The sequence below is a fragment of the Budorcas taxicolor genome, chromosome 1 (genome assembly GCF_023091745.1).
Source record: "Budorcas taxicolor isolate Tak-1 chromosome 1, Takin1.1, whole genome shotgun sequence".
Lineage (NCBI taxonomy): Eukaryota > Metazoa > Chordata > Mammalia > Artiodactyla > Bovidae > Budorcas > Budorcas taxicolor.
Window position 1 is genome coordinate 182442423 of NC_068910.1, and position 16151 is coordinate 182458573.

At 38.9% G+C, this 16151-nt stretch overlaps 1 protein-coding gene across 2 annotated transcripts; it reads left to right on the top strand.

Moving 5' to 3' along the window:
- The first annotated feature begins 2964 nt into the window (after nt 1-2964).
- On the top strand, nt 2965-10014 carry COMMD2 (COMM domain containing 2). Of its 2 annotated transcripts, none has more exons than XM_052643460.1 (5): nt 2965-3079; nt 3175-3252; nt 3879-3961; nt 6914-7087; nt 9488-10014. In XM_052643460.1, exons 1-5 carry the CDS (start codon nt 3013-3015, stop codon nt 9683-9685), a joined length of 600 nt encoding a protein of 199 aa, XP_052499420.1. In that variant the 5' UTR covers nt 2965-3012; the 3' UTR covers nt 9686-10014. The 2 variants fall into 2 exon arrangements, with proteins under 2 accessions (XP_052499420.1, XP_052499428.1); XM_052643468.1 differs by having other exon boundaries at nt 6989-7087.
- The last annotated feature ends 6137 nt before the right edge of the window (nt 10015-16151 follow it).

A 16151-nucleotide genomic window follows, 5' to 3' on the forward strand; every position in this document is an offset into this window, starting at 1 on the left:
CTATAAATATTTGTTAAATTAAATAAATGAATTGTATGATAATCATGTACAAGGCATTCTCAATGACACATGCACACAACATCTGCTCATAAAACATAAATATTTCCACTTACAAATCAGTTGCTTAATGCTAGTTTATTTAATTTGATCATCAAGATGAATTTCTTAATATGAATTTGTTAATTCGTCTGAGCATCATAGCAGCCCTGCATGGCACACTAAGGACAGTCATCATTAAAGCACACATTTTACAAATGAAGAGGCTAAATTGATAACATATAAAAACAACTTGGTGGAGGTCCTACAAGCAGTTAAGTGTCAGATTCAGATCTGGAATCTAGAGTTTTGGTTTTTCAGTTAGGTAATTACTTCTAAACAACCATAAGACATTTGGTGCCAGAAAGTCACTGTACACATTGTCCTAGCAAGTTCTAACTCCCAGGCTGGTTTCCCCAGCTATAACTTGGCTTTTTGACCACCTTCCTTGACCACACCATTCTGTTCATCCTTATTTCCCATCTTCACCCTCAACCTCCATCATCTCTCCTGCTGAAGTCCCTGAGATCACAGAGAAGAAATGCTATATTATATTGGCATAATAGTATACCTATTTGTAAATTCATTTCAGCATTCCTTATTCCCTCTATAATGGACATTCTCTCCATAATGTATGAATAAAATCTTCAGAAAATGCCATTTTTGCTGATCTGCAACATAGTCTAAGAGTGAGTGACTTCACTTTCACTTTTCACTTTCATGCATTGGAGAAGGAAATGGCAACCCACTCCAGTGTTCTTGCCTGGAGAATCCCAGGGACGGCGGAGCCTGGTGGGCTGCCATCTGTGGGGTCGTACAGAGTCGGACATGACTAAAGTGACTTAGCACCAGCAGCAGCAGCTGCAAATGCTGCTTCAAGACCTAACAAGTTTAAGGATCTGCCTTTCTGTACCCCCACATAGGAAACAGAGAAGCCGGCATGCTGCAGTCCATGGGGAAGCAAAAAGTTGGACATGACTCAGTGACTGAACAACAACAATAGGAAACAATTTCAGTTCCAGTCACATGTAAGGGATGAGGGAGACACAGAGAGTAGAGCTGAAAAACATTTCCAATGTTCATATAAATATCTTGTAGTATATAGTTAGCTTTTTACCTATAACCCTAGATATAACAAACATAGACATGAAATTTCTCTCTTTCCCCCCACCCTTTCCTCCACTAAGAGAGTGAGAATTGAGGAGTCATATTCTTATTAATAAGCTGTTCAATAGTCTCTTATATTTGAACCACAGCAGGTGAGAAGAATGAGTTGCTAAAGGAACCAAATTCTCCCACTGCCCTTAACACATAAAAAATAAAGACAAGAATGGGTCATTGTCTTCCTCCTCATCTTTATCCTAATTTATAATCACTCACGGAACTTGTTACAAACCTCCATCTTTCAGGATGCTGTGCAGAATGATGGATTTCGGAGCAGGTGGTCAAGGGCTCTGACCTTCTTCCATCTCTGTCACTGGCTGATAACACAGTATCTGGAGCTTTGGATTCTTCATGTACAAATGATGACCCGCGCTGTACAAATGGCCCGTCTGTACAAACGATGGCATGGTTATTAAGATAAATCAAGTAAAATAATATATACAGAAGCTCTGTGCAAACTACCTAGCTCTAAAAAAGGTTAGTTTCAGTTGCTTGACCTGTCTCAGTTTACTTATCTCTACTGGGGACAATAAGGATACCTACCTCATAAGGTTCTTGTGAACTCTAAACAAGTTAATAAACCTAAGAACAGTTCCTGACATCAGTTCAGTTCAGTTCAGTTGCTCAGCTGTGTCTGACTCTTTGCGACCCCATGAATCGCAGCATGCCAGGCCTCCCTGTCCATCACCAACTCCCGGAGTTCACTCAGATTTACGTTCATCGAGTCAGTGATGCCATCCAGCCATCTCATCCTCTGTCGTCCCCTTCTCCTCCTGCCCCCAATCCCTCCCAGCATCAGAGTCTTTTCCAATGAGTCAACTCTTCGCATCAGGTGGCCAAAGTACTGGAGTTTCAGCTTTAGCATCAGTCCTTCCAATGAACACCCAGGACTGATCTCCTTTACAACGGACTGGTTGGATCTCCTTGCAGTCCAAGGGACTCTCAAGAGTCTTCTCCAGCACCACAGTTCAAAAGCATCAGTTCTTTGGCTTTACAGTCCAACTCTCACATCCATACATGACCACTGGAAAAACCATAGCCTTGACTAGATGGACCTTAGTCGGCAAAGTAATGTGTCTGCTTTTGAATATGCTATCAAAGTTGGTCATAACTTTCCTTCCAAGGAGTAAGCGTCTTTTAATTTCATGGCTGCAGTCACCATCTGTGATGATTTTGGAGCCCCAAAATAAAGTCTGACACTTTCCACTGTTTTCCCATCTATTTCCCATGATGTGATGGGACCAGATGCCATGATCTTCGTTTTCTGAATGTTGAGCTTTAAGCCAACTTTTTTACTCTCCTCTTTTACTTTCGTCAAGAGGCTTTTTAGCTCCTCTTCACTTTCTGCCATAAGGGTGGTGTCATCTGTATATCTGAGGTTATTGATATTTCTCCTGGCCATCTTGATTCCAGCTTGTGCTTCTTCCAGCCCAGCGTTTCCCATTATGTACTCTGTATATGAGTTAAATAAGCAGGGTGACAACATACAGCCTTGACACAGTGCTTCATAAATGTTAGCCACTAACATTATTAACGTAAGCTCCGCAAGGGGGCGAGTCGAATTTTAAACTTCTTTTCATCTTCCTCAGAGCAAGGCATTCTGAGCCCCGCAGGGGACATCTGATTCACAAACTGAAGGATCTCCTGCTCTCTGTCTGCGCTTAGGAAGGCGTTTGAGTGTAGGGCGGCCTTCAGCCGGAACCCAAACCTCCGGGCGCTGAAGCGCCGGAGCCTCTTTACGCTTGGACTCAGGGCCCGGAAGTCGCGAGGGTGGGGTCGGCGCTGCCCAGTGAAATTGGCTACCCAGGGAAGATGCTGCTGGACCTGTCGGAGGAGCACAAGGAGCACCTGGCCTTCCTGCCGAAAGTGGACAGCGCGGGTTAGGGCGCGCGGCGGCGGGGGGTGGATCCCTGCGGTCTGGGGAGGGGATCAAGGGAGCGCCTGGCGCTCAGGGTCTCCTGGCTTCCGTTGCAGTGGTCGCAGAGTTTGGGCGAATTGCGGTGGAGTTCCTGAGGCGTGGCTCGAACCCCAAGATCTACGAAGGCGCTGCCAGTAAGAAACGGGGAGGCACAGCTGTGCAATCTGCTCTGGGAAGTGTGGGCTGTTCTCTATCTCCCTGGAGAGGACGGGGTTCTTGGGACAAGGGTCGTACCCTCCCCCCGCCCCCCCCCGCCGTTGTGGCAGAATAAATGTGGCAGAAGGGCTCTTAAGTCAGGGCGCAGATCCTGCCCGTGCTCTAAATACTGAGGTGTTTTTTTTTTTTAAAGCTTGTGTTTTTTGGCGTGTAATGGACATAACACCATCTGCCAGATACACTATGATGCTTATATGCATCCAAGTGTGTGGAATAGTTCGGTGAACCATAAATACGCAAGTGTTTGGCTGTTGTTCGTTGTTCAGACATCTGCTTTTACTGAACTATTTTTCCCCCGATGGACGAGGGGAGGTTTCCGATATTGTCTCTTCTGTTAGGCTTGAAGTAGCTGCGCGCTCAGGAGAGGGATAGTACACCTGTATTGTCTCCACGCATCTGTATATTGTAAAGAAGGTTACATGGTGGGAAATAACTGAAGGCATTTGCCTGGGAATGGCTGATGAACAGGAGGTTATTACCAAAATTATTTTTTATTGCAGTGTTCGAAAACATGGAGTAATGGATCATATTTACTCTTTTTCAGGAAAACTCAGCGTGAGTAGTGACACTGTCCAACATGGTGTGGAAGGCTTAATATACCTCCTCACTGAAAGTTCAAAGCTCATGGTAAGGGCTTTTGTGGGCAGTTTTGTATTACCAGGACCTTAAGGAGGTTCAGTATACTCTGTGTATCAGTCCTGGTAGGATCTCCTCATTTCAGTAATATTGTTACTGATTTATAATTGATTGAGTGAAGCCATGCTTACATAATCTGACTGTAAGGTGACCTGCTGGCACGAATGCCTCTTGTTAGTATAAATTAGAATTGCCTGTAATTCCACATGTTACTGTGTGTATCCTAAGAAGACAGAGAATGAAATGATTTAACTTTTTGTGTATTAGCAGTATCTAGCTTGTTGGAGAATTGAGAAAACTGGGCATTTTGGCAGTTCTTTTTGTATTTTAATAAAGTATTTTTTTCCTTTTTTCCCACATTTTTCCCTTTTTAATACTGGCTGAGAATCTTGTGCCAGTTGTTGTTTCTCCATGCTCTTAATAGAAAAAAATATTTGAAAAATTACAGCTGGCTACATGGGATTTCCCAGATGGTGCTAGTGGTAAAGAACCCACCTGCCAATGCAGGAGACATAAGAAACTCAGGTTCAATCCCTGGGTCAGGAAGATGCCCTGGAGGAGGGCATGGCAATCCACTCCAGTTTTCTTGCCTGGAGAATCCCATGGACAGAGGAGCCTGGTGGGCTACAGTCCATGGGGTTGCAAAGAATCCAACAGGATTGAAATGACTTCACTCACATACACAAACACACACACACACACATACACACACAGACACACAGCTTAATTTATATATTGTCCATTCTGCTGTTTCTCAGACTTACCTTTTAGTGAGAATGTTGTGTGAGCCTTTTAAACCAAATTTCTGGTTCCTGTCTCAAACCTGTTGAATCAGGTTTTCCAGAAGAGGGGCTTGAGAATATTTTTCCAAGGTGCTTTAAATCATTCTTAAGATCAGGTAACTTTGGGAAACTACCCTAAAGGCTTAACATTTTGATAGCAAATCCTCACGCTGGAAGTGATGAAAGACAGAGTGTGGCTTATTGAGTTACGGTGTTTCACCCTAATAATTAGGGTGAAATAATTAGATTATTTGAGTGGTTAACTGCATAAAAATATATTTTATAGATTCCTTTTGTCAGACTTCCTAAAATGTTACACTTAGAGGTGTTCCACAGCAAATGCTCTGTCACATAAATGTGTTCCATTAGTTGATACGGGAACTCATCTTTGCTTCCCGAGGTGATCTTTTCTGGCCCTCTTCAGAGCTTTCCTGGCTGCTCTCCTCCTCGCAATCGATCTCTAGCCTCTTGCTCTTCGATTTAGTCGAGTTGAATCTTCTGACAGACTAGCTGATGTGATTGGTCAACAAACCTAACCCACGTGGCCCCAAAGACTATAAGCCCTCCTCACCGGGATTGACCCCATTTGATTTATTCAGTTCTTTATTCCTAGCATGGGACCTATCCCATAGCAGGATCTCAGGAAATACTTGCTAAAGGGACAAGATAACCCAAGCCTATGCTATTACAAACAGAAACAAGTCTAATGACAGTGACATCCCCTCCCAAAAAGGGTGGCGTGCAGAAACTGGAAAAGAGCAAGGGAAGTAGAGTATTAAAGTGGCTGAGGTAAATGCAATGAAGGGAAGAGAAACAAAAAAATTGTGCTTCCTCTACTTTTTCTCCACCTGTTTATCCCTCCTCATGTTGGTCATCCAGTAAGGGAGTAAAAGCAAGCCTGCTGTTGGCAGTTTCCTTTTTTCCTATTTAGAGTCAGCGCCAATGTTAGGGTTGCTTGGTCCCTAATAATGTTGTTCCATTGGATAGCCAAAATCTGTGACTCCACGTCCTTCTCTCCCGTTGGTCCCTTTGGTGACCAAATACATGACTTTATGTGTCCGGTCAGCATCTGAATATCCCACTAAGATTTACCTAAACCGTTTTCTTCCACCTACCCCCTGCCTCTGGCAACCACCAATCTGTTCTCTGTATCTGTGAGTTTTGTGGGGCTTTTTTTGTTTTTTGTTTGTCTTAGATTTGACATGTAAGAGAGACTGTACAGTATTTCTTTTTCTGTCTGACTTAATTCACTTAGCATAATGCCCTCAAGTTCCATCCATGTTGTTGCAAATGGCAAGATTCCTTTTTTTTTTTTTTTATGGATGGGTAATATTCCACTGTGTATATATGCCACAACTTCTCTATGCATTCATCCTTCGATGGATACTTAGTTTGTTTTCATGTTTTATCCACTGTAAATAGATGCTTCAGTGAACATGGGGGTGCATATGTCTGTTCGAATTTGTGTTTTTGTTTTTTTGGGATAAATATCCAGAAGTAGAATTGCTAGATCATATGGTAGTTATATTTTTAGTTTTTTGAAGAACCTCCATACTGTTTTCCATAGTGACTGCACCAATTTATGTTCCTACCAACAGTGTACAAGAGTTCCCTTTTCTCCACAGCCTTACCAACACTTGTTTCTTGTCATTTTGATACTATCCATTCCAGTGGATGTGAAGTGATATCTCATCATTTTGATTTACATTTCCCTGGTGATGAGTGATGATGAGCATCTTTTCATGTGCCTATTGGCCTTCTACATGTGTTCTTTGGAAAATATGAATTCAGATCTTCTGCCCATTTTAAAATCAGATTATTTATGGGTTTATTTACTTATTTATTTATTTTGCTATTGTGTATCAGATACGTGATTTGCAGATTTTTCTTTCATTCAGTAGGTTGCCTTTTCATTTTGTTGATGCTTTCCTTTGCTGTGCAGAAGCCTTTTGACCCACTAGTTTGTTTTCGCTTTTGTTGCTTATTTTTATTTTTATATATCAGAAACTCAGAATTTGGAATAGTGGACAGGGGTTGCCTTTTACTAAGGAGTGTTGTTTCTTTTACTAGACAGAATAGAATTCATATTTTTTTGTGTACATCCAGTATTTCAGCATTTATTAGACACAAATAAATTTTGATAAACTTGATTCATTTTTAGATTTCTGAACTGGATTTCCAAGATTCTGTTTTTGTTCTGGGATTTCCTGAAGAACTGAACAAATTGTTGCTTCAGCTTTATCTAGACAACAGAAAGGAGATCAGAACTATCCTGAGTGAATTGGCACCAGACCTTCCCAGTTACCACAGCCTTGAATGGCGACTGGATGTACAGGTATGACCTTTTTTTAAAAATCTGACATAGAATATAAGATTTATTTTAGGCTTATGTCTTCACACTTACTGTATTCTTTACCACCTTCACCAAATTCTGGTTTGAAACTTCAGTTTTTTAATGTCCATTTTTAGACCATTTCACAAATAGTTCATTTTCTTTTTTTTTTCCAAACCACACAACAAGACTTGTGGGACTTTTTAGTTCCCCAACCAAGGATTGAACCCAGGCTCTTGGCAGTGAGAGTGCTGGGTTCTAACCATTGGACTGTCGGGGAATTCCCCATTTTCTTATATTTTTAATATGTTCACATTGGTTTAATTTGTGAAGTTTGTAAGAAATAGGTTATTTTGGAAAAGCAGATGGTTACCTATATTTTTTAAGTGGTGCTTAGCTTTTAGAAAACCTTTTTCTGTCTAAATAAAGCACATTTATAGAAAAGTACATAGGTCAGTATATAGCCCAGTGAATTATCAGGTGGTAAAAACACCTATGAAACCAGCACCCATGATCATCACCTCAGAAGCATCCTTCTTGCCTTCTACAAGTTACTTCCCCATCCTTCTTTTCAAAGGTAACCAGCATCCTGACTTTTAATGCACAGATTATTTTTTTCTGCTCTTTAACTTTCTATTCTATGAAATGATTCAATAAATATTCTTCTATGTCTGCCTTCTTTTTATGAGGGTTGGGTTGTTTTTAAAGCCACATACACAACCAAAAAGGAGTTTTCAGACATTGCATGCAGCCCTTTCTCAAGCAGTGACAGATAAGCTAGTTAAGAGATGTTTATTGAATGCCATCCAATCACTGATTAGGGCTGTGCTGAATGCTTTGGGAACCAGAATTGTAAGATACTTTCTCAGCTGGAAAAGATATTATTTGTTTAGTGATATTAGATGTCTCAAAATAACTAGTAATTAAAGATAGTTATGAAATAAGGTTCTAGAGAGGAAAAAAGAATATAATTGTATAAATAAAGGTACTTCTGAGTATTTCAGAAAAGCTGTGTCTCAGGTAGTTCAGTGTACACTGGCATGTTCCAGAAAAGCATCAATAAAAGAAGGGTAAATTTCAGAAAAAAGAAATGAATGGAGATAATCAGGGTAATATTATTGAGAGAGGAGACAGCATAAGTTGTAAAGACCCATGTGAATCTGAGAATGAACAAATGAATATGTGGGATAGCTCCCTAGTTCCCAAACTTGATTGCACATTGAAATAACCTAGGGAGCTTTAAAAAAATTTTGATATCTGTGTTCTGCCCCAGAGGTTCTGATTTATTGGTACAGAGTTTTACCTGGGCATCAGGATATTTTAAAGCTCCCTTGTCACCCAGGTAATTCTAATGTGTAATAACGTTTGTAAACCGCTGTAATAGTAGATTCTTCTGATTTGAGTGGTCTGAATAGGTTACAGAAATTCAGCTAGACAAGCTTAGCAATTGTATCCCAGTGTGTTGAGTGCTTGAATATATATTAACACAGGAGAAGGTATAAAGCAGATTATAGGCTCCTTGAAGGCATATGCAACTTGCTTTTTTGATTAAACATTTTCTTTTTAGATTTATTGACAGTTCAGATTGCTGTAGTTTACTTCTCTTCCCCGTCATTTAGTAAGCATTTCATTGTATGAATATTCTCAATTTATCCATTCTGTTGGTAAAGAATATTTGAGATATGTCTAGCTTTTGGCTCTTGGAAACAAATACTATTATGAGTATGTGTATATGTGTAAGAGTTTACGGTATGTACCTCTGAGTGGAATTGCTAGTAATTTTATCTGTTTTCCAAAGTAATTCTCTCATCACTCTCACCAGCAGCGAGTAAGTTACCAAGTCATTACCATCACTTCGCAGTGCTCCTTATGGGCAGGTTTCTAATTCTTGCCAGTCTGATAAACAGCATGACTTTATTGGCCATTTTCTAATAAAGTTGAACGTATTTCCTGTGTTTATTTTTATTACTTTTGCAAAGTGCTTTCATAGATCTTCTGTACAATTTTCTTGGTTTTGTGGGGGTTTTATTGAATCAGAACACTGCTTCATACATTCTTGATACTTTTTTTTGGTTTTATGTGTTACAAAGTATCTTTTCTCAGGTTGTGGCTTGTTTCTTTTTTAAACTATTTTTAGATATCTTTCCAAGAAGTTTTAATAATTTTAATGTATTTCAGTTTATCAGTTTTTTATTTATGAGTTTTGTTTTTATAACCCTTGCATACTGTATGACTACCTATACATCGTAGTTTTTTTTTCCCAAAGATTTGAAAGTTTATTGTTCATTTTGAAGTCTGTGATTTATCTGAAATTCAATTTTTGTGTATGGTATAATGTCACTATTCATATGTTCAGCATGATTGTTAAATAGTTATTATGCTCTTATTCCTTTTAAAACTAAGCTTGCAAGCAGAAGCCTCAGGCAACAGATTAAACCATCAGTGACTATAAAGCTCCACCTTAATCAGAATGGAGATCACAACACTCAAGTTCTGCAGACAGACCCAGCCACCCTGCTCCACTTGGTTCAGCAGTTGGAACAAGCCTTGGAGGAGATGAAAACAAACCACTGTAGGAGAGTCGTGCGCAATATCAAGTAGTCCCAATTTGTTTCTTCCTCCTGAATCACTTGTGAATTGATGATACGCAGTAGTTATTTTTCAAAACAATTTTTTAAGTTGATAGTGATAAATACATAGAGATTTCATAAAATTTCTTTTCCTGTGTCAAGATACTGAGGTCATGATCACAGGCTAAGTGAAGTTTCTTTCTCGGTGCTAAATATGGTCAGTTTCTTGAGTTAAGATGTAATTTGTATCGTAAATGTGTAAATAGGATTGAATCAACTGAAAGTGAATCTATACTGTTCAAATCCTCTGTGTATATAAATGACTATATTTTTTTGATGCTTTTCCTGACTAGTTTATTGTTTTCCTCCTTATTGATCTAAACTTAAAAATAAAGTTCACCGTGTAATTCTATTACTATTCATAGCATTTCTAGACAGTTTAATGTTTTTGACTTTAAAGCACACCATGATGTTAATAGCCATAGAATAGTGGGAAGTGAATATGAATTTTTAAAATGCAACATTTTTTAGGCAGTTCATGTATTTTATTTGGCTGTGCATATACTAAGTACTTACCTTGTTGCTTAAGTTTAAGTTGCCATGCTAATAAGTTTAAATAGTACTCAAATTTGTGTGAATATATTGTAGTTTATCAAGGATTAATTTTTTCCCCATTACCAAAGCATCTAAGAGACACACTGCCATTCGGCATTTATAAACAATGGATGCAGGCAAATTGTAATCAGTTCTTAATTATCTAGATATAAGTTACAGTCACTTTTTAAAATTCTGTTTGAATAAAGTGTAAAGAGGGCAAAGGGAGGCCATGTTTACTACTTTCCAGGCAAATTTCCCTTCTCCCTTAAACAAAAACTTGATTTTTGTTTTGTGTTGTTTTTAAGTGGGTGACTATAAGCTACGAGCCTGAAAAATTCAGATGCCGACATGTCAGGTCACTCTCAGGGACACAGGAAGACTTAAGGAGGAACAGGCTTAAGGAGGAAGTTGTGTCGAAGGGTGGAAAATGGGGTTCAGTCTTAAATCTATCCAGAACCTTATTCTGAGAATCTCATCCCACGTAGCAAACCAGGAAGGGCTTTAGAAATGTCAGACTCTAAGCAGTGCTCCAGGCTCTGTTGTTACTTTGCCCCCTAAGAGTTAGAGATTTCCAAGTCAAAGTGGCGTCATGTTTCTTCTTTCTCTTAAGAGAGAGCCTCGCAGGAAACAGGCCAGTGGAAGAGAAGCACAATTGAAATTGCCACCCATCATCCCCTTGCAGGCATCTTTTTTCCATACATGTGTGGAAAAAACATGTTATGCACTTGCAAAATAACTGTAAGCAAACTATACTCAGATCATTTTTAATTATAGTGATAACTTGATTAATGAAGCTTTCATGTTAACAACCTCACAAATAAGAGAAAACTTTACATAGTACATGAAATTGTAGCATATGTCATCAGGTTAAAAGCAACATGCCTGCCAAGCTTATACAATAAAAATAGCTCTGTGAGGCTTCTTATTTGTCCACATTGGGTAGAGATAAGCAGGGCCGACTCCAGCTGAAATTGAAATAATATCCTCGTGTCTTCTTAGGGCAACTTTTATTCTTCCTCTATATTATTCTTATCCCAAGCAAAACAACAAAGCATGTGTTAGTCTCTTTTCTTTATTTGTATCAAACTCCCCTTGTCTTTTTATTACAGTTTATGGGGTTCTCATGGCAAATATACTAGGGTGGTTTGCTGTTCCCTTCTCCAGAGAAGAAGACGACAGAGGGTGAGATAGTTGGATGGCATCACCGATGCAATGGACATGAACTTGGGCAAACTCCAGGAGATAGTAGGGGACAGGGAGGCCTGACATGCTGCAGTCCATGGGGTCATGAAGAGTCAGAGAAGACTTGGTGACTGAACAAAAACCCCTTGTCTCCAGTCTCTCTGCTTTGTTATTCTTTCTGATGTTCTTCTTTGCTTTTTGGGGCCAGAATGAGTTGGGAGCAGTCTTCCTTTTGAAGCTGGGACTCACTTTTTTTTTTTTTTCCCCACAGAGCATCTAATGAGCCTCTTCCTTTTCTTGTTTGAACATTCCACACCCTTACCCACTCCTGTGCCTTGTTTGTTTTATGGCACATAAATTTTTTTGTAGTTTGTATATGAACATATTTTCTGCAGATGCTCTCCTATATGACCAGTTTCTGGACTCTGGGATATGCCTTTCCATCTGTAACTATCTAAATGTTTATTAAAACATTTTGGATTATGAGTGTGTTTATTTTTTAGGATTTGCTGATTCATGTTTAGACTTAAGCATAATAGCTCTTAAGTCTCAAAGCCAGAATGGTAACATGTCATTTCTCTGAACAGCTCTGTGAATAGGGAATAATCAATATATGTAATTACAAAGTCTACATATACTTCACCCATTGGAAGTCTCCTTTGTGTTTCACAAATTTCCTTGAGTTTATTTTGTTATTGATGTTTCCAAGCTTGAGTAAATTTAAAACAGCAAACTAGAAAGTGGTGTGGATACTATAAGAAGAAAACAGACTTTTGTGAAAACTGAAAAATGAGAACCTGATGTGAAGGAAAGTTTGAAAAAGCATTAAGATTGGGTAAAGCAATATTGTAAAGTAATTAGCCTCCAAGTAAATTAATTTTTTTTAAAGTGTGTAAAGGATGCTTGTGTGGGAACCTTTAAAATGTATAACAATATGTTGCCCTTTAGGGTATGATCCTATGAGAAATCAGTCTTTGGGAATGGACAAAAGGATTTAAATTTAGTTTTTGTGGCTTCTTATGGATCCTTGATAAATTCTCAAAGCTTTGTTTTCTTCATCTCTAAAATAGGAATAATAACACCTATCTCATTGGCTTGTAGAGACCAGATGAGACCATGCATGTAAAATGTTCAGTGTAGTAGAGGACTTTAGAATATACTAATGTGGATTGAGGGTCTCATTATTTTATAACCTGAATTCTGTCTAAAACACTCTAAGGAACTGAGAGAAAATGTTACCTGGTGGTTTCTGGGTGGTAGGATTATGACTTTCTTTGCCTTCTTAATTTCTATACTGAGTGTAACTTGTATTAAAAAATTTTTTTTGAAATCTAAAGAAGAAAAAACTTAGATACATTTTTAGTAGTACTTTTATTGAAAATTTTAATTCTTATGGGCTTCCCTGGTGGCTCAGTTGTAGAGAATCCACCTGCCAATTCAGGAGACACGGGTTCAATCCATGATCCAGGAAGATCCCACATTCCTTGGAGCAACTTAAGCCTGTGCACAGTTATTGAGCCTGTGCTCTAGAGCCCAGGAGCTGAAACTACTGAGCCCATGGACCCCCAAATCCTGAAGCTCAAGTGCCCTAGAGGTCTTAAACCACTGCAATGAGAAGCCCACACACCGCAACTAGAGAGTAGCCCCCACTCTTCAAAACTAAAGAAAAGCCCATTCAGCAACAGAGACCCAGCACAGCCAAAAATAAAGTTTAAACAAAACAAAATTTTAATTCTCAGAATGATACACACATAACTCTCCAGAAAACTCAGCTATTCAAACTGCCTAGTCCCCAAAGGACTCAGGTAGACAGGCTGAGGGTTTTACCTATAGGCTTGGTCCAGGGTCTTTTTTTTTTTTGTCCTTTTCCCTCCATGCTAGTGAAAGAAATGGGAATCTCAAGGCACTAGCTAAGCCAGCTCTCTTTTTTCTAGGTAATATTATATCTAAATGGAGTTTTTAATCTCCACAGGAAAACATAATACTTTGTAGTTCTCACAGCCTTCATGATTAGGAAGATCTGTCCACTGTTATATTAAAGTCTTCCTACTATACTTTACTTCCCTGGTGGCTCAGATGGTAAGGCGTCTGTCTACAATGTGGGACCCCGGGGTTCGATCCCTGGGTCGGGAAGATCCTCTGGAGAAGGAAATGGCAATCCACTCCAGTACTATTGCCTGGAAAATCCCATGGACAGAGGAGCTTAGTAGGCTACAGTCCATGGGGTCGCAAAGAGTCGGACACGACTGAGCGACTTCACTCACTATACTTTACATACTGTTCTCTGTCCTTTTTTTTTAATATAGATGTTTAAATCTCTCTTTAGCTTACCCTTCCATGGTTTCCACAGTGATTGGTAACGGTCATCTCTTTTGGTACAAAGGGTGTAGTACTATATTGCCTCTGGTTCAAACATACTCGTTTTTAAAACCACCATGACAGTCATGCTCAAACCTACAAACTTTCCTTTAAAGCAAAACAAGCAAGCCCAGCTTCACCGTTAGTGTGGTTACTTCAGTGAGCTTTGCAAACTTTGAGAACGATGTTGTAATTATAAAAGCTGAAGAAACCCACTGTTTCTCAGCTTTGCAAAATAGTGTATACCATTTCAAGATGAGAAAACAATTATATGCTTTATGGCAATAAAATACATATATTGAATGACTTTGTCACTTGAATATTAATGGATCTTTATATAGTTCCAGTCCTCTCTGCACAGGAACTCAAATGACTTAATTATGTTCGGTAGCCATGAGTCCGTAAGAGTCTACTTACTATAATAGGGAAACATGGGAAAAGTAATTTTATTTTCTTAATGGACCTAAAATAAAAAGGAGCATCAGGAATATAGATATCTGCATTAATCAACTTAAACCCTATCAACTTTTTATAAGAATTTTTAAAGTGTAGTGTAAATTGTTTCATTAGAAATATTGCTAATTATGTAACTGTCAGAATGAGAGGCCATGCACTTTTATTGTGCTTGCAACTAAATTGATGTTTTTTAGTTGCAAAGATCACAATTTTCATTTTCCTCTCCTGCCATTATCATCTCTAGTCTCACAGAACAGTCTGCCCAATGACCAGCTACAAAGAGGCAACACAGAGAAAAGGGTTTTTGCCCTTTCTCACAAACTTCGTGAGATCTTTTACCTCTTTTATTCTTTATTTTTCTTAGTCTTTACTCTTTTACTTTGAACTCTGATCCACCCATTTATGTATGGCATTGTGCTGATAGGAAAACAAAGCAAATTTTAAAACCTTTTCTAGCTCTTTTTACAAAGGCAGTGACTCCATCGTGTTAGATACTTAGAATGATCTATGTTGTGTGTTGAACAAAGGGTAAAGTCGTAAAGTTTAGAATGCTCTCAGGCCATTCCATCCTTGAAAATCATTTAATTCATAAACTTATCAGTCTACAGAAAGGAGTATCCTAGGTGGCAGGGGGCTATTCTGCAGAAGGGAAGTTCCTTTGGGCTGCTGTCTGTTGGAACCATTTTTCCTTGAAAGTCCACCTTCTTCTGGAAAGCAAGACTCCTAGTATGATTCAATAGCTAGGGCTGTAGAAATGTGCAGAAGAAAAGGCACATGACTACAGAATACTCTGGAGTACTTGGACATGGTTTGGATGGCAGAAATTATCTTTACTCCTTTTCTACCGAAGAGGGGTTCCCTGAGGTAACCAGAGGTGTGATGGGAAAAGCAAATGGAGTTTTTTTAATACCTGCATGCCGATGTTGTGATTGTCATAAATCCAATGAGAAGTGGATGCCTGTGGCTTTGAAGGAATGTGCTTAGTGCACAGAACGAAAAGGCTTCTCAGTTAACTCAAAGGCTAAAATCACACAGATTAAAATTCAGAGAATGAGGAAAGGAAAATCCAGGGAAGTCTTTGAGTTTCACTGGAGCAAGTATAGATGGTTAGGATTTGATTTTCTGGCATGGTCTGCAAACCATATGCTTTTATTCCAAATAAAAAGCCCTTACAAAGCTCAAGTGAGTGTAAGTCCTGCAGCAAAATAAAATTACTTGATTTGCACCAAGACTGTTCCACAATACATTAACTAAAAGAACTGAGAAAGGCCATAGACAACTTTTTTCAGTACTTAAAAAAATGAGCGAGTCACCATGTACTTTCCAAAAGGAGAAAATGATTTGTCTCACAATATGAGCAATATAATTAAAATAATTTTTTTAATGTTTAGGACCTTAAGGGTATAATTATTTGGTATCCTTTCCCATGCCTTTTTTTATTCCACTCTTTGCCTAGACATAAATACCAAATTCCATGCCTTTCTTAGGCACTTAGAACAATTTCTTTTCATGCCAAACTTCCTAAGCCTCCTTCCCTCCCCTCCCCCACCCTTCTTCTTTAATTTAAATTTTATTTCTTTGGTCATGTGGTGTGGCATGTTCCCCAACCAGGAATTGAACCTGTGCCCCCTGCATTAGGAGCATGGACTCTTAACCTCTGGATGACCAGAGAAGTCCTTCCCTCCTTTTAAAAATTATTTTTTTGAGAAATAATTTAAATAACATAAAATTCACCCTTTCAAAGTGCAATTGACTGTGGTTTGGAATATTCACAAAGTTGTGCAAACATGGTCACCACTATCTGATTACAGAACATTTTCATCACTCCAGAAAGAAACCCATATCCATGAGGAATCACTCCCCATTTCCTCCTCCCTCCAGTCCCTGACAACCACTAATCTACT